The sequence below is a fragment of the Amborella trichopoda genome, chromosome 8 (assembly GCF_054954075.1).
Source record: "Amborella trichopoda isolate Santa Cruz 75 chromosome 8, AtrichopodaSantaCruz75HAP2 v2.0, whole genome shotgun sequence".
Classification (NCBI taxonomy): domain Eukaryota; kingdom Viridiplantae; phylum Streptophyta; class Magnoliopsida; order Amborellales; family Amborellaceae; genus Amborella; species Amborella trichopoda.
In genome coordinates this window covers 35,261,923-35,285,583 of record NC_142343.1, presented here as the reverse complement: position 1 = coordinate 35,285,583, position 23,661 = coordinate 35,261,923, and the positions used below count along the sequence as shown (strand labels likewise).

Here is a 23,661-nt window from a genome sequence, read left to right as displayed (position 1 = left end):
ACCAAAAAAAAAAAAAGCACTATTTTCAAGACTTGAAATTGGTTTTTTTTCATAGCCATGGGCCTCAAAGTCAAGATGATCGATTAGAGGGTTTCACGTTATAAAAACAATATGCTTTGGGGTGTTTTTGAAGTAGGCCTCCCACAGTATAATTTTACACCTTATATAAACTTTTTTCTTGTCAATTTAATTCTTTATTGAAGTGCGGTTGCTGCCCCACAAATAATTATACAATTTGCTATGGCGAGACCATATTATGTAATGGGCAATAAAATTTAGCCCCCTGACCCTATGCATTCTTCTATACAACATGTTTTCAAATTTAATTATATTAATATGTCTAATTTAACTCTGTTTTTAGAGTTTAATTATATTAAGGACTCGGTTTCTATGCGGGCTTGGCAATAAATTATTTTTAAAATATAATTTGAACTTAATTTCTAGAGAATATATAATCTTTAATTTGGAGATCAGGAATATAATATTTTTTTTTGAAAACTAGAAATAATAATTATATTAAGAAAACATTTGGATAGTTAGTTACATTTGTTTTTAGATGAACCACCTATTTGCATCCATCTTTAAGATGGATGCTTTATACCTCTGGACCGCATATTGTAGAAATGCGGTCCAGCCCGCATGATACAAATTTTTTTTATATTACTATGTCTAATTTAACTCAAATGTGCTTGAATGGCTTCACGGTTAGTCCTCATGCTAATGTTTTAATGCGGTTCTACAAGAATAGAAACTCAGGACCTCTTATAAAAAGATATATTGATGTGAGGCAGCCTAACCAGCACACTTGTTAGCTGATTGATATATGTGTCGATTATATTATATGTAACAATTTTTTTCTTTAGTTTTTTTTTTAAAAAAAGAACTGGACTCGGGCGAGTATCTTACCTTGACCAAGGATTGAGTACCTCGGTCGAATCTTAGAACGCTCGGTAAAAGTAATAAAAACCGGTACTATTCTTCTTAATTTGATGACTTAGGCATTTTAGAGATGAAAAAAAGCGTAATTTCGTATATTTTACGCTAAAAAAATGTGGGGAGAGGGGGAATTGGTCCTAGTTTTCAAAATGTGAGGGCGTCTATGGGTTTACAGGGGCCATGTGGTTTTTGTGGACCATAGATTACAAAGGGCACTACGTCATCTCCTTTTGGAAAATGGTTTGATAGGACTGCAGCCCTACCAGAGTAAGCAAACCCTCACCTCATAAGTCATCTTAAATCACAATTCAAGCTTTGGAAAACATTTACATCGATCATATTGACTTGAACATTATAGTTGTGAAAAAAAATTAGGATTTTAAGATCTAAAAATAGTGTACATTATAACAAATTATCTAGACCGACCATTTTATCCTAAAAATAAATGTTCACAAATCCACAAGATCTGTAGATTTTTTTAGTTTCAAATTTTGTGTTAGAAATTGATTTTAGAGCCAAGAGAATTTTTGTCCTGAAAGTACTTTCCGATCAATGATTTAAGGTGAGCATTTGTTTTGTTTTCATAAGACCTATGCTTTATAGAAACCTCATCCTTCTAGTTTAAACTCACAGGAAAATTGTTTGACACGGGCTCGACCACTTTTCTACCTATGGGGTCTAGAAAAAGTTTGAAGTATCTATGTTAAAGATAGATGAAAGTATTTGTTCCATCTAAAAATAATAGAAATTAATAGGAATTATTATTTATAATTTTTAAAATTTATTTATCTTTTCATATTCAAGATGTACATGTTAGAGATTACATGTACTTGAAAATTAAGTCTTCAAATCCATCTCAAAAATAGATTTATAAGAGTCCCGCATTTCTACATATACGGGCTTGGCCGTATAGAAACGGGTTCCAAATTTAGACCGACAACTCCTTCACGCTCTTCCTTTATCCCTCTGTGTCGGTTCCTGGAATTCTTTCTTTGCTCTTCCAGCTCTCGGGTGAGTTGTGTAGGAGAGGAAGGTGTAGGAGAAGATGTCGGAAAAGTTCTCAGCCACGTTGAGGGTTGGTGATCTCAACGACTTCATTGCCCCCTCTCAGTCCTGCATAGTTTCTTTGAAGGGCTACGAGCCGGCCTCTAAACCAGAGAGAGCTTCTGATAAGGTAAGCGAATTCATACGATTTCGTGGAATTCATATGATTTCTTCGATAGATTCCTTTACTAGTTTCTGATTCATACTGGTTCTTTTTCCATCTTGAATCCGGAATACAAGTTTGCATCGTATATTACCAAATTCATTTTTCTTTTGCCCTTATGAATCTGAAAAGTAAGTTGCAGGTTTTTCTAATCCTGAAATATTCTTTCGGTATTTGTTTCTTTTGGTAAATTGGTATATATTTTTCATCTATGTAATGAACCCAACGGGTAATTCAAGTGAACAGTTGAGGGAATAAATTAAACTATTAAATACAATAATATTGTATTGTGGTTGGTAAGTGAAAGATTAAGGATTTATTTTTGTAAAGAAGTAGGTTGAGTCTCTATCAGAGACGGTAGAAACTCAATTAACACAGTTAACATCTTCTACCATTTTATTCTGAACCACGCAAAGCTAATTGTAGGAAAAAATAAAATCTCTCGTTTTCCATTGATAACTTATTGTTGACATTTGTTATTTGTATTTTCTTTACTAATTCGGATTTTGGGCTTGGGCTTGGGCTTGATTGGTTAGTCGTCGACGATTCCTGCTAAGTCCCAACTTTGAATACTACGACTGAACTGAATTGTGAAGTAACTCTCTTTTGTGAGATTAGATGTTTATTTTATGGAAAAAGTTTATATAAGAATGCAACCTTATAATGTAGAACTACAGATGCACCTCAAAAATCCATCGGAAAAAGTAGTTTAATGTTGAAAAACACTTTGATTGATCATCTCAACATCGAGATTTATGACCCTGAAAAATATAAAGATTTTAAGTCTCATAAATAGTGCATTTTACAACATATTATCTACACCATCCATTTTCAAGATTTTCATATGTTTATAGATCTACTTGATTTTAACCATTTTTTAAATTTAAAATTTTATAATTAGATATAAAAATAGATTTTGAGATAATCCTAAGAACATTTTACATCAAAATTATATACCATGATAAAATTTGAAGGTACACCTTATCTCTACAGCTACGGATGCATCCATATGCCAACTGCACCCTGATTTTATTATTGACCATTTGAAAGGAAAAAGTTTCCGAATTTGATAAATTAACCAATTATTGATTCTTTCTATTATTGCACAATCCATGCCCAGAGTTTTTGCCTCAGATTAAGGATATATCCAGTTCAGCAGCTTCCTGCTCCAATGGTGTCAATCCTTGTATGGTTATTTTGTGTCTGCACCTTGCTCAAAGGGTGTCTATTAATTAGTATTTGATAAGTATATGGTCATCAAATTGTATTGAGGAAAAATTTGGACCTGAAACTTGTCCTTTAGGAGTCTACTATTTTCCTTTACATGGTTGTACACTTAACTAGTTTGATGCGTGGTTCCATCAGAATGAAAATAGGAATCTGGTGGCTATGCTTTGGATTGTGTTAAAACTTGAACTTTTTTCTTGGGATGATCTTTGTCAAGTGGTGGTCAGGAAATTTTTGTTATTGCATTAAGGTCCCAAGATTGAGTCTCTTAACTTATTGCATTCCAAGTCTGAAATCTTGGTTTTCCTTCAAAAGCATAAACAAGGATTTCCCTGAAAATGTGTCCTCTCCTTCTTAGTTGTTCTGCCCTTTGCTTCTTATCAGAATAACTGGTACGTGCTTGTCTGCATATGATTGGCTAGGTTTTTGCAGGAGTATACTTTTTGTGGATATTGTGTCATAATAATCTTAGATGGTGTGGCTGGATCCTTCAAGCGTCCTAGTGTTTGGAGGCATGGAGTTCTTCTCTAAGAGAATATTAACATTTCTATTACATGTATGCATAATTGTCAAAAAATGGCATCCCACAAGTTGGAAGCTCTATACGTTAGAGTGAAAGAGAGAACCAAAAAATGAGGGGTGAAATACCCCATATTAACAGAGAGGCTTAATCCAAAAAATACATTCATGAACTGAAAAGGAAAAACTGGGATTGTCACTTTTAAAATCTGTCGTGGCAGTCCTATCTATGTTCCTTGAGGCTGTGCCTTCTTTAGCAAGCACATCAGTTGTAGGTTTAGCTAAAAGGAGATATGAATAAGCCTGCATAGATTGAAAATATGATCAAACAAGTGCTTGAGTCACCAAAAATGGGAAGTATTTAGTGGTCTAGATTACATTCTTTGGAATCACCATCAACCATGAGAGAGGTGCCCCAAGTTGGGTCGAATTGCTTAATGCCTTCTATGACAGCTATATTTCTTCAAGACTGGAGTATGCGGACCCAATGGAGCCTAAAAATGAAAGTAGGATATCCTTGGTGGTCTATGTTGAGTTTGATGATTCCTTCTTCCGGTGGTCTCAATAGGGAGGAACAAGAGATGGCCGGCGGTCTGTCTATAGAATAAAAGATGAAATAGGGTGTTTACTAAAGTTCTTGTTTTTTGGCCCAAAAAGTGATCACGGCTGTAATGCACTCTTTTAGTGAGGGGGCTCTTCGGCCATTGGTTTTCAGGTTCAATTTCCTATCTACATGAACTCGACCAATCAGATCATGGGCCCAGTGTTTCAAAAAGAGCTAGGAAAGCGCCCAAAACTTGGGCGGCCCAGTAGAAATTTTTTTCTTTTTGGGGTTTTCTCTCGCTAAAATAGCATCTAATGGGTTTTAAGTTTCAAATGAACGTAAAACCCACAATTTAACCTTTTTAGTATTAAAAAAATGACCCAAAATACCCACAAGGAGCTGCATTTCCGCCCCTGGGCAGGGCGCAGGCCTTGGGCGGGTGCCTAGGCGGGTCGGTCAGGTGGGCGCCCAGGGATATCCACGTAATTTGGCTGGCTAGGCTTGGGTGATGCGCCCAAGCCTTTTGGACCACCTAGGCGGCCACCTAGGCACTGGGCGGTCTGCTTTTTAAAACACTGCATGGGCCTTTTAGTTAGTTTTGTATTGGGTCCAACTTCCAACACACGCACATTCCTGCATGCATGCATGTATTATATATGTATGTATGTATATGTATTATGTATGTATGCCTGGCTGTCTTTGTTTGTTTGTGTGTGTGGGTGTGCGTGTGTGAAATCTCAAAATGAGAGCACAAGTGCAACAACCCAAAGAAAGGGAAAAGGAAATGTTGTTGGTTTGTTGGATCCGTTCTTATGATTTGTATTATCGTGATTTCAGTGGTTCTGCTCAGATCCATTGTTCTTCTTCTTCTTCTTATTCTTTTTTTTTTGGAATGTTAACTTGCAACTAGTGGGAAGTGAACTCTAGATGTCACATTGTGGCATCTGCCACCCTGCTCATATCCATGATTCTAGTGCTTAGCTTCCATCAATATTATCTGGAAGTTTGTAAAAACCATTTCTTAATGAAAGATGCTTTTCTGATTTAGTCTCCGTAATTTTACTTATTTGGATGGGATTTTCTATTTTCCAGAGTCAAGATAAAGCAACACCTAATTTGAGTCAATCACCATCAGAACCAGTGAAAGTCACCCTACATGATTGCTTGGCTTGCAGGTATCAGATTCTTTCTCTCTGTTTCTTGTCTCGTTCTCTCTTTTCTGTAGAAAGGTTTTACACTGGTTGTTTACGTAGCAACAAAGCATTTGGTTCCGCCCCCCCCACCCCCCCCTTCCCCTCCCCCTCCCCCTCCCCCTCCCTGTTTTTGACACAGGTCTCAATATGTTCCACTAAATGTCAAGGGGTGAAGCTAGCACATTGCAGAAATTATTTGTAAAGGGTATTATTATCACATCATAGAAATTATTTGTAAAGTGTACTGTTATTCATCTCTCATCATGGTAATATTATATTTGAGAATGTTGGGAAGTGATAAGTCCTTTTCCCTTACACATCTCAATTGCTCTATCAGTGACACCAAAACTCTCTCTCTCTCTTTCTCTCTCTCTCTCTCTCTCCCCCCCCCTTCTCTTTTATTTTTCATCATACGCCTTACTATTTTGTTCCTGTCATGATATGCAGATTTTATCTAATTGAAGTCTTACAAAATTGTATAAAAAAATCAAGGTTATGTTAAGTGTGGGTTCTAAAACTTCACATGCAACTCGAAGATCGATCTGCCATGAACTGGGTCATATACAAAGAATAAAAATAATTTGGATTAAGTTGTCAGGATGATCCTAAGGGCGTTTACGCATCATCTACAGGTGCTTGTATCACCATCCTTTACATCTAAACTCGAGTGTAGATGTCAAAAATATGAATTTTTCTACTAGAACTATTTCGATGGTTCCAAGTAATAATCTGAATGAATCGATTTGGTGTTTTCTGCTAAGTCAACGTTGTAGAATATTGATCATGACGTATAAGATAACATATCTATTAAAAAAAAGAAGAACATAAACGCAAAATCTTCAGATCTAGCTACCTGTGCCAATGTCCTAGAGAATACTGTAATATTGTTTTATAGTGGTTGGAAAGGATCTCAGTTGAGAACTGGAGCACATTTGCCTAGTGAGCTCACAAACCTAGGCATACAGTGTGATGGAGGTATCTAGAGCCAGGAGTAGTCGGACTTATTTTCTATAGTAGCTCAACCACTACCCCACCCTGCTTGGAAATAGTGGACTCCTTAGGGTTCATGATGGCTCATTACTATAACCTGCTTTGGCCCCTCGAAATTTTTGACTCTTCTAATTCGGAGGTTGATGCCCTGGCATAGTTAGCAACAAACGACAACCCCCCCAAAAGACTCCATTTTTCAGAAGTATTTTAAAAGATGATTATTTTCAAAGTAACTTGCTTCTTTGAAGGAAAAGAAATACAGCCGTATTATACCATTATTCAAATGATGTTCTTAAAGAACTTCCTCAAAAACATTTTGATTGGTAAAATTTCTTGAGAATTAGCTCCAATTTATTTTCCGTTACTTGTCTCGCTTTTGGCTTTTGGACCAATCCCCATTCAACTCTCTCTTTACCTCCAAAGTATTCTCTATTACTTGTCTCTCTTTTGGCTATTGGACCAATTCCCATCTCTCTCTCTCTCTCTCTCTCTCTCTCTCTCAACACTTTACTCTGTCTTTCACCTTATCTTCTCTCTCTCTCTCTCTCTCCTCTCTCTCAACACTTTACTCTGTCTTGCAGCTTATCCTCTCTCTCTCTCTCTCAACACTTTACTCTGTCTTTCACCTTATCTTCTCTCTCTCTCTCTCTCTCTCCTCTCTCTCAACACTTTACTCTGTCTTGCAGCTTATCTTCTCTCTCTCTCTCTCTCTATCAACACTTTACTCTGTCTTGCACCTTATCTTCCAAAGCCCTATTATGAAATTCGGTCTGCCATTTCAACCCTCTGCAAAGAAATTTTTGTTGTTTTATTATTAATTAATGTTTTACTAACCCTACCCAAAGAAATTCACTTAAAAACATGGACGTTGGAGTTTTTTAGTTAATTCTGACGTATGTGCTTTTGTCTTGAAGTTTTTCTAGCTCTCCATAATTAGTGGGCTATTTACTACATTTTCGGGATCAAAACTGAACTAATGCTGACTCTGTTGCCAAGAGATCTGACTCTCTTGCAGTTTAGCAATTAGCTAACTTAGAGCCTGAGCACTCCTTAATGGCAACAAGATTTATTCACAACTGACTCACTTTATTGAGGCACATCCCTTGATGTGACTTGCAAAAGCTGTCTTTCCAGTTTCTGAAGCTAGAAGAAATAAAGCAAAAAGACAAAATAGAAACTACCATGTAATTATTTGGGTGTGACATGTGATGCCTATCAAGTAGTGATTTGCGTTCATCCTTCCTGGAAAATTTAAAGTATCCAATAGGTTTTCCCGATCACCCACTATATCCTAATCTCATGTATTTTGAAAGACAATTGACCTGGCTGACTTGTTGGCTAGAATTGGGTGACTTTACTGTCTTATGGTTGGCGACCCTTCTCTCTGGCCCAATTGTATTGTGACAGAATTGTATCATTCCCATATATATGATGTACTTTAAGTTTGCATGATATATGATTCTTAGTTTCCATTTAAACGAAGCATGTTTAAGCAATTATGGGTATGACTTTGAAAGTTGATTTACGTGTGCATTTAAAATTGGTTAGAAATTATGGAGTCTTTTCCTAGTCCCAGTAGAAGCTTTCCTTTAACAAGTAGTTTTCTCTAGCCAAATAGAGTTTAGTACTTGTTCAACTTTCCTAACCTCCTTCAATTTGGATGTTTGCAACAAATCTGGTTCACTGTTCTGACTTAACACCAAAAAAAATAAAAAATCCAGCTCAATGTCCTGTCTATCCATGAGAAAATTAGACTCATTTGTCAGTTTTATGTCCGTGAAAAGTACATATCTTCAATTTGCGATTTTACTCATCTTATTATAAATAGTAAAGGGACTGTTACAGTTTGCAAGGAAATGTGATGGTAAAACATTAGTTGTTATAACAAATATGCAAATAATTAAGTATGTGGTATTGCTAGCTTTATGATAGTTGATGGGTTGCATATGCGAGCATTATGCAACACAGACTTTTTTATTTTATCAATAACAATAAAGGCTTTTGCCCTGTTAATGGTTTGTCAAGTTCTATTTAGCTTGGCATATTTCTCTCTCCTTCCCTGTGTAAGACGATATATTAATTGTTAAATTTCTTTTCTAATGACTAGCAGTAGAAACATTTAATTTCTTTTGATCCTGCAGTGGTTGCTTAACATCTGCAGAGACTGTCATGCTTGAGCAACAAAGTGTGGATGAGTTTCTTTCTCAGGTCAAAGTGAATAAAGAAGCTGTTATAGTTTCCCTTTCTCCCCAGTCAAGAGCATCTTTAGCGGCTCATTTTGACATCTCTCCGCTACAGGTATCAAAAAGATTGTCATTCGTCGCCTTTTGTTCTTTGCAATTTCTATTAATCTGGTTCAATCCATAATTGAGTGTGACGTCTATTTTATTAGTACATGGGAGATTTGAATCCTTGATTGTTGATTTGCTCTACTGGCGTGGTGGCGCTAACAACTAATATTTTCTATCGCACGATATTATTATGTGCCTTCAATGTTGCTTTGTTAAAACTGATATGATGCAGTATAAAGTAAGCAAAAACAAATGTATAAACTAATAGATAAATTCAAAAACTGGATTTTTCATTAAGAAATAATTTCTATGAAAATGTATTAATTTTTCCTCACTTCAGTGCTTATATATCCCGATATCAACTCATTGATATTCCTCTCGAAGGGGCCCAGTTTATGTGGTCCAACCATTCCAATAACCCATCCATCTCTAAAATTGATCGCTTTCTCATTCTTTGGAATGGGACCACCTTTTCCCGGGCACCCATTCTGCTGCCTTGCCCAAACCATCAGATGAATGCCCGGTCCTTCTTGACACCCTGGCCATCGCTAAAGTCCCCAAGCCTTTCCGTTTCGAGGTATCCGGGCTTGAAGAACCTAATTTCACCAATTTGGTGCACTCTTGGTGGGGGTCTTACTCGTCCATGGTCCATGGTTGGGCTGGTTTCCGACTTCAACGGTAGTTGCAGCTCCTGAAATCCTCTTTGAAGACCTGGAGCTCCGAAATCCCGGACAATCTTTGTTCCCAGAAGGAAGCCCTAATCCAATCCATTCAACATTGGGATAATATTGAGGAGTCTAGAACCCTACTTCTTGCTGAACTGGACCTCTGCTCCCAAGAAAAATTTGAGTACAGCCTTTCCCTATGCAAGGTGGAAATCTATTGGTCCAAAGGGCTAAAGTAAAATGGCTAAAACTAGGAGACCTCAATACAGGGTACTTCCACAAGATTGCAAATTCCCGAAAGTGAGAAAACTCCATTACCCATCTCATGGTGGTTAACATCATTCTCAAGCATCCTTCGCTCATGAACAAGCAGCTGTCCAATTCTTTTCCTGCCTCTTCTCCCTGACAGGAGTGAAACCCACGATGGATGACCTTTCTTTTTTCACCCTTCCTTCTGAAAAATCTAGCCCCTTCCTCGAAGATGAGATCCTCAGAGCCATCAATGAACTGAGCCCTGATCGAGCGCCAGGTCCAGATGGCTACCCTATCGCTCTGTTTAAGAACTTTTGGGACACTCTCCATCCTGATATTCTCGATTTTTTTCTCCGAGTTTAACTCCAGCAGGCTTGTCAACAGAGTCATGAACACCAATTTCATTCATCTGATTCCGAAGATTGAAGGGATAGAGGAACTTAGACACTTTAGTCCCATCAGCCCAGTTAATAGCTCCTACAAAATGCTTTCCATCTCCGTTACTTAGGGGACCTTTGTCAAAGACCATCAGATTTTAGATGGGGAGCTCATAGCCGTGAGTGTATCCATACTAGACACACCTCCAAGATCCCTGGCCTAGTCATAAAACTAGATTGGGACAAAGCATACGACCAAGTTGAATGGTCGCTTCTTGATGAGATTCTCAGCAGGATGGCTTTTGGGTCCAAATGGAGGAAATGGATGCAAGGGTGCATCTCAAATCCTTTCTTCTTTGTGTTGATAAATGGATCCCCCAAAGGATTCTTCCCGGCCACCAGAGGGCTTGGCCAAGGCGGCTCTTTGTTGCCATTCCTCTTTGCTATCATGGCTGAAATCTTCAGCTCCTCCATCTCTAGGCTGTACCAAGCTGGACTTCTGAGTGGCTTCCAATCTAGTAACGAAGGTCCCAACATATCCCACCTTCCAGTATGCAGATTGCACACTCGTCTTTTGCAATTCATCAATTCAACAGGTCGATACTGTCTTACTTTCCTTAAGTGTTTCAAAATGGCCACTGGTTTCAAGGTTAACTTGGCCAAATCCAAGATGATTGGGGTTTGCACAAATCCTCTTTTAGTGCAGTCCTTAGCTCACAGATGGGGCTGCTAAGTTGATGAACTACCATTGACCTACCTAGGCCTTCCTATGTGCCTTGGCATGCTCCACCTCTCTCACTAGAGTCACATTATAGATAAATTTGATAGGAGATTGGCAGGTTGGAAAGGTAGATTCCTATCCAAGGCGGGCAGGCTCACTCCAATCAAGGCCACCCTTGCTAATACCCTTGTATACCAAATGTCGTTTTTTCACCTCCCCGCCTTGGTGGTGGCCAGGCTGGAGAGGATGATGTGAAAGTTTTTCTGGTCGGGGGACAACAGATGAAAGGACCACCTTATATCGTGGCCTAAGCTTTGCTTGCCGAAAGATCAAGGCAGCTTAGGCATTCGCAACCTCAGAGCTCATAACATTGCCCTCTTTGGCAAATGGTGATGGAGGTTTGCCACCCAACAACTTTGGAGGGAAGTCATTCGTCACAAATACTGTTACGGTGTTGATAATTGGCCCCCTGAATGCGGAGTCAGCAGCAACATCTCAGGTTTTTGGAGGTCAGTGCTTCACTGCCGCAACCTCTTCCTTTTAACACATTTGCTTCCGTTTGAAGGAAGGAAATAAAGTGAAGTTCTGGTCAGACACTCGGATGGGTCACACCCCGCTTCGGGATCCGTTCCCTAACTTATTTCTCCCTGCTCGTGACGCTCAATCTTCAGTGGCCCGAGAACTTCGGTACCTCAGGGTCTATTAGGACCTGGACACCTGACTTCAGAAGGCTCTTAGCTGATCACGAAATAGAGGAGTAGCTCTGGTCAAACTTTTGCCTTTGGTTTTCCTCCGTCCTAGTGGGGAAGACAAGATTATCTAGGCACTGGCAGCCTCCGGAATTTTGTGTCCTCCTTTTTTCGAACCTTTTCTTACCCACCCGACCTTACTTCCCCCCTTGTCCTTGCATCCAAGGCCTGGTTCCCTTTCATATTATTGAGGATACAAGCTTTCTGCTGGATTGCTCTTTATGAGAGAGTCTTGACTATCAACCACATCCAAAGAAGGGGCCTTCCTTGTCGTAATAGGAGTGTCATGTGCATGGGGGCCGAAGAAACCAACAAACTTCTGTTTATCCATTGCAAAGTGGCCAGATCCTTATGAGTGACCTGCTTCGACTAGTTCAGTGGTTTTGGGTGACCCCACGATCGATCTCCCACCTGTGTAAGGCCTTCTCTCACTCCCTGGCCCAAGGCATGTCGACTCCTTTGGAGAGAGCCTCAGTGGCCGCAATAATTTGGGTAATTTGGACTGAAAGAAACAAGAGAACTTTTAGAGACACGAGAACACTGTCGCCACCATGATAGATAAGGTTAGAAGTTTGGTCTCCTTTTGAGCCAAAAACCACAAGTTCTTTTAAGGATTTCTCCTACTCCAACCTTCACAACAATTGGCAAACTATGTTGGTCTTGAGTACCTCAAGGATCTCAGGATCATCTCTTTGGAGACTGCCGGATGTAGGCTACACCAAGTTGAACTTTTAACGGTTACTCTCTTGGCAACCCTGGTCCCTTTGGCATAGGGGGCCTCTTCAGAACCAACGAAGCAGCACGTTGTTATCTTTTTCTCGACCAATAGGCATAGCTGACTCAACTCTTGTTGAGGCCCTTGTCCTTTTGTAGGGCCTTCGCAAGGTTAACCCCACTTGGAATCTAGAGCTAGTGGTCAAAGGGGATTCTAGGAATGTGAGGCCTCCAATCCCACTTCCTGCCCATAGAGACTCGACCAAAGTTTCAACGAGGTATCGCATATTTGCAGGAATTTAAGAGTTTCATGGAACCACATCTATAGGGAAGCCAATTCTGCAGCCGACGCTTTGGATAGGGAGGGAGGCCATTCCAATCCTATCAAGGGGACTAGGCGATTTTGTGCTCTCCACTGTCACATTCATTCACTGCTGTATCTTTTCTTTAATTGCTGTAAAGCATTTTTTGGCCCCTTCGGGGTTCTTGTATAGGGTGTCCTCTCTTATGGGTTGCCTGATTTTTTGTAAACCTTTTCTTAAATAATACAAGTGACCATTCTAAAGAAAAATGGATATATATATCAGTGAAACAACTGCTTGGAGCAAGTTCTTGTCATTTTTTGGATCTTCTGCAACTTTAACAGAATCACATATAGTAATATCATGATCCCAACTTGATTTGTAAAATATTTTATAGGAATTTGTTGAAAATCTTATATGCCATATGCTTGAAGCTAGCGGTAGAATATGTGAAATTACCTGTGACTCTTGTTCATTTCTGATATGATGCATTCTTCCTTTATAACTTGACTATTCTTTTCAAATGGAAATCCTTCTATGGGTCTGGAAATGTTGAAGAAATATTGGTGAAAGATTTTACTTTCTCCAGTTAAATAATGCATCATGATGCTTGCCGGAGGATTTTGTTAAATCCAGAGTAATATTAAAGTGGACTACAAGTAAGATGGTTATAGTTATTCCTTCAGTACATGGTTATGTTTTTCCTGTAATTTTTTAATTGAACTTGAAAATTTATCATAACAATTGGAGATGGATATGCTACTTTTTTTTTCATTCCTTTACTGGACATGGTTTTACTGGCCTGAAGTTCAAAATTGAACTTGCTTTGGTGCTAGTTATTTATTCATAAGACTTCATGAACCTCTTTTTAATAAGACTCGAATGGGTTATGCTGTTGAACTAACAATTTCTTCCTTTTTTCAGGTTTTCAGGAAACTCACTCAGTTCTTCAAGTCTTTGGGAGTGAAGGCTGTGTTTGATACAAATTGCAGTAGGGATTTAGCTCTTATTGAAGCATGCGATGAATTTATTACAAGATACAATCAGCACCTTGCAACTTATGCCCAAGAATGTGTGCCCACACTTCCCATGCTTTCATCGGCTTGCCCAGGTATTATGCACTACAAACTTTTTCTGATTTCTTACTGAGTTATAAATGTACCATCTCAGTGCAATATGTTAATTATTATGGATTCGATAAATCACCAACTTCATTCTTGCCTGTTTACTTTTTGGTATATTCTCCGTTGGAAGGTAATGTAAATAATGAGAAAGGGGGGACATCTGGACACTACCAGGAACACCTGCATAGATTGTCCAGAAATTGGAGACATTGGGACGAGTTCTGGACCCATTAATGATTTTAAATAACTATTTTAACAATGGTGAAGCTAGGTTATTTTACTGTTCTGATATTTCAAGATTTAAATGACTTTCTTAGTCCAGGTCATGTGTGATGAAATAGTCATTTAAAATAGTGACTGGTCCAGGTACTGTCCAATATTTCAAGTTTCTGGACCACTCTTTGATTTGTACAGGTGTTGCAGGTACTATCCTGACATTTTTCCAATAAAGAAAAGACAATGTGATCAAAGTTTCTTGCAGCTAATTCCTAATGTAATCAGGAGAGCACTAGTCGAGACAAAGCCAATATGAATGATCAGGCTTTAGAGTATTCATTTTCTAATGTGAACTTTTCTATTTAACCAATATTGTTTCATGCAATATGCATGATTAGTGGCTCAAATGTTATATCAAGAAATGGTGACAGCTCTGAGATTTATTTATTTTTTAAAATATTTCAGGTTGGATATGCTATGCGGAAAAGACTCTTGGATCTTATATTTTGCCTTATATTAGTACTGTGAGAAGTCCCCAGCAGTCTATTGGATCTATCATCAAACATCATATTTGCTGGAAATTGGGGCTCACGTAAGTATTATATCTCAAATAATGTGGCTATTTGATCTCTTACTAGAATGGAATATCAAGTTAATTTGCATATTTTTGAAATGAAACATTCATTCCTTTTTGCATGAGTAGCAACAAAAGGACCTTAACCAGGGAAACTACATTATTTATTGCTTTGTTTTTAAGCAATTATCATTTATCTAGACATTACTAATACTTGCTCCGCTATTCTGCCCTAGCCTGGCTGAGGAAGAGTTACAGGAAGTAAAACACAAATATGCTGATTCGGACGAGGAATAGTATATGCAATAATTAACAATAAAATCAGAAATTTAAATTTCTAATTTCTAGAAATTAGAAATATAAAACAAAAGACCCACACCCAAGTTCCATAGCTTTGCGTCTGCTATCCCGATCATTATTTTATTTTCCTACCCCAGAGGTGAAGGAAGGGGCCTTCCTTTTTGAGGCCGTTGTGGGCGAGGAGGGATTTGAACCCCCAATTGTAATTAATAAGAATAATCTCCTTGCTTACCTTATCCCTTTTTTGTTCATTTGTAGGAACCCAAAAAAGGGCGTTCTAGTGCATTATAGATTCTTCCTCCAATTCCTTCTCATTGAGCGTCTCTTATGGGATATAGGATCTGTTGTGTCCCTTTCGGGGTTTGAGGATGCCGCCACTCGGCCTGCCCATAAATGAGCTCTCCCTCATTCTTTAAGTGTCTTGGCGGGTAGATAGTTTCATTGGAATCTTGAATCAGTTCCCAAATGGGTTAGCAAAGCCTTTGAATTAGTTATAGAGGACAGAAAAATGGGTTACGATGTTATGATGGGATTGCGTTCCACCTCAAGCTTGGTTCACTGCCTAATCCAGAGAAAGGATATATTTATTTGGTTTTCTGAACTTTCGGGTGCCTTTTCATTCTTATTATTATTCTGTTCTTTTTTAATGTTGGTATAGAGCAATTTTGGGTTATTTGTTTGGCTAGTCTCTGTTTTCCCTGCAATCTCTACTTTGTGTGATTTATTCCTACTAGATGTTTACATTCAGATTACTTGCATTTTTAGGTATCTAACTCCCAGAAATTTTTCATATTTTACTGTGTGGGGAAGGAACCTTTGAATGTGTATTGGTACAATGTGATTTTTGAAGGGTCTATGTTAGCCAATAACTCTCCTAGATAATGATTCAGAAGTCTGATATATCTGACTCTTAATAAGAATCGGTTGACTCTTTTGATAAAACAACAGTTATAGGGCAGTTAATTCTTCAGGAGTGGACTGTTTGTCTAAAATTTATATATTCTGCATGCGACTACTTTGTTAGCTGTTTGTTACAATGTTGTCAAGCCCGGACCATTGGCTGAACCAGTGAGGGCACCTTTATGGTCAGATCTGTCAAACTGGACTGGTTCACTTGTTAGACCCCTCAAATAAATAAAAAATAAAAGAAAACATGGAAAATACAGAAAATTTGAAAAAGAAAAGTGAAAATGTTGGAAAAAAGAAAAATCTAAAAAATATAAAATTTCATAATTGTTGGGAACAAATTAATATCATAACACGACATATGACATTGTCATGATGCACTCTGATAACTCATCAAGCGATATCAGTGACAATGAAATTGAAATATTGAAGGCAAGACAAGAAGTATATTTAGCAAAAAAAGAAGAAGTAAAAAACCAATCCACAACTCCACAAGTCCGCATACATTAGGCCACAGATTTGCAACTAGTTAACCTAGTTTGTTACATTCAGAATATTACAAGACTGATCACTTGCACATAAATGCTAAAGAAAACAGATGTGATCCATAATCATCATCTTTAATGTCATATCCTCCTTCCTCATTATCTCAACCTTCCTCATTGTTAAATCTCTCTCTACTGACCTTTAAATCATTGAATTTCATATGTAACTGAAAATCAAAAACTGAAAAATCAAACATATTTATATCCCGAACTATGCGCAAAATCTACAAATTAAGAAAATATCTACATCAATTTGACTATTAAATGCAAAAGACTTTCAGAATGAATGCAAGAAACAACTCAGCAATTATTTGGGAAAAAATAATTATTTGTAAGAGTCTAAAAATCCAAATATTTTCAATTTTCTAATTTTAAATCTAAATAAACCAAAGAATAAATCAGGGAGGTTTGAGAACTTCTATTTGAGTGGCTCGAACCAGCTCAGAAAGTCGGCAGCCATCACAACAAAGCTAGGTTATTTTGGGTTAGAGAGAGATGGAAAATGCCAAAGATTCAATCACTCTCTAGAAAAGGTTCTTGTTTTACCGTAAAAATTCATCACAATGTTATAAATACCAAACTGCCCCAAAACAAACTCATAGGACAAAAACCCTGTCAAATTTGTTAAAAATATTAAAAAATGAAAAAGGGATGATATCTATCATTTTAGGTCCATTGAGACAAGCCAGTTTGGTGCTGGATCAGTGGACCAGCCCATCCACCACTCCATTGGTATGGTGGACCATCCAGTCTAGGGGGTTTGACCTGAATGAGGGGCCATCAGTTCTCCAGTTTCCAGTTTGAATTGGTTGTTCCAGTTCAGTCTTAACATCATTGGTTTGGTAGGTGCCCTATATGTTGCATAGTATTATTTGGTTCATTGTTTGGTGCCCTGACCCCAATTTCTCCATACTTAAAATTGGCCATGACCTTAACCTCCAAAGCTCCATCTCCTTCAAATCGTACTCTTTTTAATTCTCTCTTTTTTGCTTTAAAACTACTGATCTTCATTATCTCTCTGCATTAAATAACCCAAGTTTCTCAAAAATTTCTCCCACAAAAGAACCGTAATTCTTCTCTGTAAAACTCCACAGAAGAACCCTAATTTCTCACTCAAACTTCTCCACCAAATGTAATATTTCCATTTTTCAAATGTTTTGTAATTTTACCATGAACTACAGCCTTCACCGGGAAAAACCAGCATCAACCTTCATTGCCCCTTTCCTCCTTGAATTTAGGGTTTGAGTTCTTTACCCAAGTCCATGACTTTTTTCATTTCTCCAGTTCAGAGAGAGTTTAAGCTCCTCAGAAAATGTTGTTATATGTTGGAATGAGGACTGGATTAGTGGGAGAGGGCCTCAGAGGAAGCAATAATAGATCTTACAGTGAAGACTTTGAAGAGTTTTACTGAGAGCAAAGGCATCAAGGATGTGATGATCTACTGAGAAAATTGAACCTTTACAGGGCTCGGAGTGCTTGTACTGTTGAAGGATCTTTAGTAGTTGTAGGAAGTCTCTTTGGCTCCAAACATGGCAGATCAGATCAAACAGAGAAAGGTTTGAGGTTTGATCTATGCAAAGCACTTCTCTCATGTCAAGCTGATCCCTATGTTTCCTCCTATCTCAAAAAAGAATTGAAAATCAGCTCAAAGTTTACAATCATGGCCATCAGGCTTTGGTGTGAAAGAATGTAGGGAGGGAAGAAGGGATAAGGAGTAGTCCATTTTCTTCGCAATCAGGGTTTCATTTTTGGTGCGGAGAAGAAGTTACTGTTTCACAGATGGGTTATTGACAATCATTAGCTCCGAAATTTTTTTGTTGTTTTCAATTACGAATTCTGGTCAATTCACTGAAAAGCAACGGGATAGTTGTAGTTAGAGAGAGAGAGAGAGAGAGAGAGCATGGGTCGCCCTATCAAAAAGACTGTACAGAAAGGGATTAAGTTATATGAGTAAAGAAAAATACTTTTTTCAAATATATTTAAGTTACATGAAACCTAACAAAAAGTCCATCACAAATAAACATACAAGGGACATTACACAAACATCAAATAAAGCTTTTAATGGGTATTTTATAGCAACAGTGAATTATTAGTGAGAATGGGTGCATCCAAAGAGGCCCATAGAATGACTTTGAGGATTCTCTTGATAAACCACAAAACTCACTGGTTTACCAGAGTAGAGTCCACTCAGACAAGGCCCAAATTTACTCAACAATTTTTTTTTTAGTTAAACTAGTCAACTAAACGAGTTTTAGAACATTGGTCTTAAGATTTTTTTTTTTTGGCAAGTATAAGCCTAGAACTTTGTCACCTAATAAGTTTTGGAAAAGTTTTGTGTTGGCTGCCTACCTAACACAACCCAGCCCCTTTACCCGGGCATGCGACAAGTTAAGGGGAAGTTTAAGGTCCTCACCCATCTTAGATCAAGAAATTTGTCACCTGGAAGATATAATAATGATGGAAATGTTGTTTAGTACAATACTTAATACTTATGCTGGGAATTGTAAGTATTCCAATACATACACTCATTTAACAATTCAGTTATGTACGTGACAGTGAGTCTGAAATTCCTAATTTATGGGTTCTGTAGCTTTATGATGATCTTTTTAATTCTAGATTGAAAATTGGATGTATTGCAATTTGAGAAATTCTTTGGGGAGTTTTTGAGATAGAATGGGTAATTCATATTGTCTTCAGTTTCTACAAAAAGCAATGGTATTTAAACCATTTTGACAGCAACTAGAATTTCAAGACCTGTGCTTGTCGTAAACAAATGTCAAAGATTATTTTAAATAGCTTTTGAGAAATCAGGAACAATGTTGAGTCCCTAATAATAAAAAAAAGAAAGGAACAATGTTGAGTCCCACAATGGTAAGAGAGGGTTCCTGCATACAGGTTGAATTCTTTGTAGCTATGCTTTCCCAGGCCATTCTTGCCGGAAAGAGAAGTTCTTGCAGCAATTCCACTCTCGCTCACTCTCTCTCTATAATTTGTACTTGAATTTTTTCTGATGGCGATTCAACTTCTTCGCAAGTCTTGCTAACGTCTGCTCTATGCATGCATTTTTCTTTTCCTTATGACCTATTTTTAGTCTATTGAAATAACATCATTTTTGCTGTTATTGTTTTTAAGAATAGTTTTTGAGTAACTTGGGATGGAAAATTGTTGGATAGCCCAGATAAAGTCTATCACGTGAGTGTGATGCCCTGTTATGATAAAAAGCTGGAGGCTTTCAGGGATGATTTTGTATTTTCTATGGGGCGCCAAGGAGAAACTGGTCACGAAGCTGCAGGCCCAAGAATTGCTGAGGTTGATTCTGTTTTGACAACTGGTGAAGTTTTGGACTTGATAAAGGTAATGATACCTCCATATTTACTTATCCTAAAAAGGTTCTAATTTTTTTTTTGTAAGAATCCTTGGTAATCAAATCATTGACAAATATTATCCAAAAAAAACACATGGTTGACATATATTCTTGTTTTTGGGATTGTTGCAGTTAAAATCTTGCGATTTCAGATCCTTAGAGGAAGCTCCCCTAGATAGATTGTAAGAGTTTATTTTTCTCTTTTGCAAAGTCTCTTCATGGCCATTGACACAGGCACACGCACCCACATTCATAAATACATGGATATAGACATACACATACATAAAGGCCATAACACTAGGGTTGTGGCTCAGTTCCCTGCTTACATCCAACTGACAAAAAGAAGAAAGTATAAGAAAAAATAGCATTTCATCTTTGCAATTCTTAAGATGCTTTTACACATCATACACAGGCTCACAAATGTTGATGAGGAGGGCCATCTTTATGGGGTTCAAGGGGGTTCTGGAGGTTATGCAGAGACAATATTTCGCTATGCTGCCGAACGGTTATTCGGCGAGGACATGCAAGGACCTGTTAACTTCAAAATATTACGAAATTCAGATTTTCGAGAAGCAACATTAGAGGCAAGTTTCTAGGATTGATTTCTTTGGGGTTTTACACACACAAATGAACTTACCAAGAGTGAGTAGATCAACACTTTTTTAAGGAAGTTTCAGGAAATGGTTTCATACTCGAGATTTTGTGGTTTACCATAGTTACCGGGATAGGCGATCACTTTTAGGATCCCGATTATTATGCTTCCGAAACAGATCTTTCAGGAGTCTATTTTTAAATTTTGAGATCTTGATCCCCATTGTTAGGAATCCTGCTGCTTCTTGTTGGGGATCTCGATCCTAATCTTAAGGACCAAGACAACAATCAAAATAATGGTTTTATTTATTTACAGCCAGCTAGCAATACAACTATACTTTTCATATAGTTGCATTGCTTGTTTGCTATAAATAAGGGGAAAAGGTTTCTATACTGCCCCTACAGCATAAAATTTATATGCTCTCTCCCTATCCAGCCGTTCAATTTAGATCAAGTGTGCCACTGACCATTTGATATAGATCTGACACCTCAGAGTATTTTATTTTTAGTTTTTTAATGCAAATTATATGAACATGAAATTTGGTATGTTCCATCATCTCATTGGGGCGCATCAAAAAAAATTAAAAAGAATTTTTTGATAAAATATAATGACTATAATACCCCTTGAAACTCTTGGGGGTATTTTGATCATTTTATTTTATTGAGACTATTTTTTATATATTTTTTACAGGTGCTACTTTAAGAGAGGAGTGGATGCCTCAAATTTGGTGTCAAAATAGTTTGTAAAAAAATAATTAAAAAATAAAATAGTGTAGAGACGTGATATTGTGATTGGGGCCATCTTAGCCATCCATTCAGGATGGACAGTTGGATAGGGGGAAGCATATAAGTTTTATTTTGTAAGGGAAGCATAGAAAGCTTTCCCTAAATAAAGAGATCCCTACTTTAAAAAGTTTATATAATCCTAAATTATTATAGACTTTATGGTTGGAATCTTGATCCCTAACATTTGTGGAGGGATGTCAAACCCTAACATGTGCATTGGATGGACGGCGCTCCTAGCCATAGGGATTTTCTAGCATTTCACGATCCTCCACTCCCGATCTTGATCCTGATACCGTTCCCGCTCCCGATCTCAACAACTATGGGTTTTACATAACCATGCCTTGTGATATTCTCACTGCAGGTCAATGGCAAAATTGTTCTTAAATTTGCTCTCTGTTATGGCTTCCGCAACCTGCAGAACATTGTGAGGAAAATAAAGACTGGGAAATCTGATTACCACTATGTAGAAGTCATGGCATGTCCTTCAGGTGTCGCCCCTTCTAATATTTTTCTGTTGTAATTTCTGTTTAAATAAAAAAACCAGTTAAAACAAACTTTTATAAGTGAATGCTTCAAGGTATTCATCTGACAAGTTGTATTCTGTCATTAATTATGCAGGTTGTCTCAACGGAGGTGGTCAAATAAAACCAAAGCTGGGCCAATCAGCCAAGGATACCATTCAATTATTGGAAAACTTGTATTTGCAAGATGTTAGTTTTCATTTGTCACTAACCTAAAGAAAAAGGAGTCTTAATTTCCTCTCATACCTAAATGCGCTTTTTATCGTTTTTATAGCTTGTGTTTGGTCAGGAAAGTTTTTTAGGCTGAGCAGGGTAGGTAAAGTTCTTTTCTGATAACTGGGTAAAGTGGCAGTGGACGGTTAATAGCTTTATGATAGGAAACAAGCTCAAGTTCTTTTCGGTTATTTTACAGGTTAGGGTGGCTGATCCTTTTGAGAATCCACTGGTGAAGGGCTTATATGATGAATGGCTAGGCCTACCTGGTTCGGAGAAAGCTAAGAAATATGTACGCACAGCATACCATCCAACAGTCAGCAGTATGGCTTCTCAACTGAGCAATTGGTGATACATAATTGCCTTTACTTGATTCATTACGTAATATGTTTCCAAGGGTTATCTCTGTACATGGCGAATGCAGCCGAACCAGGAGTTGGCTTTGCATAACGTGCACGTAGCATGTGCTCTTGGGCCTTCTTTTCTTTCTCTGCATAGTGCGCACAGCTGAACCCCATGTCAGTTCTTGGGGCTCTCTTTTTCTATACACTTGTATCAGTTGGTCTTTTTATCTATGAAATTGTATCAGTGGCATATTTATTGAAATCGGCGGTTCGGATCGGGAATCGGTCGGATTCAGCAATAAAAATAAATAAAAAATAAAAAAATTATTAAAAATCATTATAAATGTTGTTTTTTATGAATCCAAAAAAAAATAGGGGTACTACATTATTAATTTTCATTTTTTTCATCAATATGTGAATATTGAGATATTCTTTCTCTGTATGAATGTATGTTAAACTCTAAATTTATATCATACACAAAAATAATCATAGAATTATCATGGATGAAGTATCTTCATTTAATTTAAAATGTTATTGACAATTGTAAAAAGAAATAGTACATTACATCAAGGTTAAAAAAAACGGATCGGTGATTTTTTAAACATTGATCGAACTCAAAAAATAAGATATTATTTAAAAATAAGAACAAATCTACAATGTCTTATAATATCATCGAATTCAAAAAAATTATTTACAACAATAAGAAAAAATAATACATTATAAAATTTATAATACAAATAAATTAATAAATAAAATACAAGATTTGATTATCAATCTATAATTATTAATTATAACATTATAATAAAAATAAAACCCCCTATAAATTGTAATAATATGAAATTAAAATATTACAAAAAAAATTTATTCTAAAATTTGGAAAATAAAGATACCAAACTTCAAAAAAAAAAAAAAAAATATCTTCGCCACACGCATAGTAGCTACCAAAAAAAAAAATGGTAACAAAACTTTGAGTAAGCTTTAAACCACTTTCAAACATTCAATATGAATATAAATGATATATTGTATTTTTTTTAGGCAGTGATGATTAAGTTTCAAAATTTTAAATTCGACTTTGTATATATGGTTTTTCAAAATTTAGCATTAAAAATATGTAAATGATAAAATGTTGTCACATTTTATGTAACAATAATGATTTATTAAATAACACAATAATTTAATATATTAAATTATATAGTATTTTAATGTATTTATAACAATAAAAATTACAATAAAGCAATAAAAATATTAACATAATTATAATAAAGAATTATAGTTAGTTAACAATTTTTACATAATTATACTCATTGAACATAATAATATTAATGTTATTTTAATATGTTCATATTCACATAATTATAGCAACATAAGTTTAACATAATTATATTGAGTTATTAGCATAAATAACAAAAATTTCATATAATTATATTAATTCTTGTAAATTTATTATGTGTAATTTATTTTTTGTATTTGTGTAATTCAACTTAGTTATG

General features: G+C 36.7%; 1 protein-coding gene across 3 annotated transcripts; it reads left to right on the top strand.

Annotated features, from left to right (window-relative positions):
- The first annotated feature begins 1,810 nt into the window (after positions 1-1,810).
- Positions 1,811-22,433, top strand: NAR1 (ferredoxin hydrogenase). Of its 3 annotated transcripts, none has more exons than XM_011628735.3 (11): positions 1,811-2,110; positions 5,526-5,608; positions 8,758-8,914; positions 13,612-13,798; positions 14,493-14,619; positions 19,589-19,706; positions 19,849-19,898; positions 20,129-20,300; positions 21,455-21,581; positions 21,712-21,803; positions 22,027-22,433. In XM_011628735.3, the coding sequence occupies exons 1-11, from the start codon at positions 1,982-1,984 to the stop codon at positions 22,177-22,179; spliced, it is 1,395 nt and encodes a 464-aa protein (XP_011627037.2). In that variant the 5' UTR covers positions 1,811-1,981; the 3' UTR covers positions 22,180-22,433. The 3 variants fall into 3 exon arrangements, with proteins under 3 accessions (XP_011627037.2, XP_006828133.2, XP_020530597.2); XM_006828070.4 differs by having other exon boundaries at positions 19,526-19,706; XM_020674938.2 differs by having other exon boundaries at positions 1,927-2,110; positions 8,778-8,914; positions 19,526-19,706.
- The last annotated feature ends 1,228 nt before the right edge of the window (positions 22,434-23,661 follow it).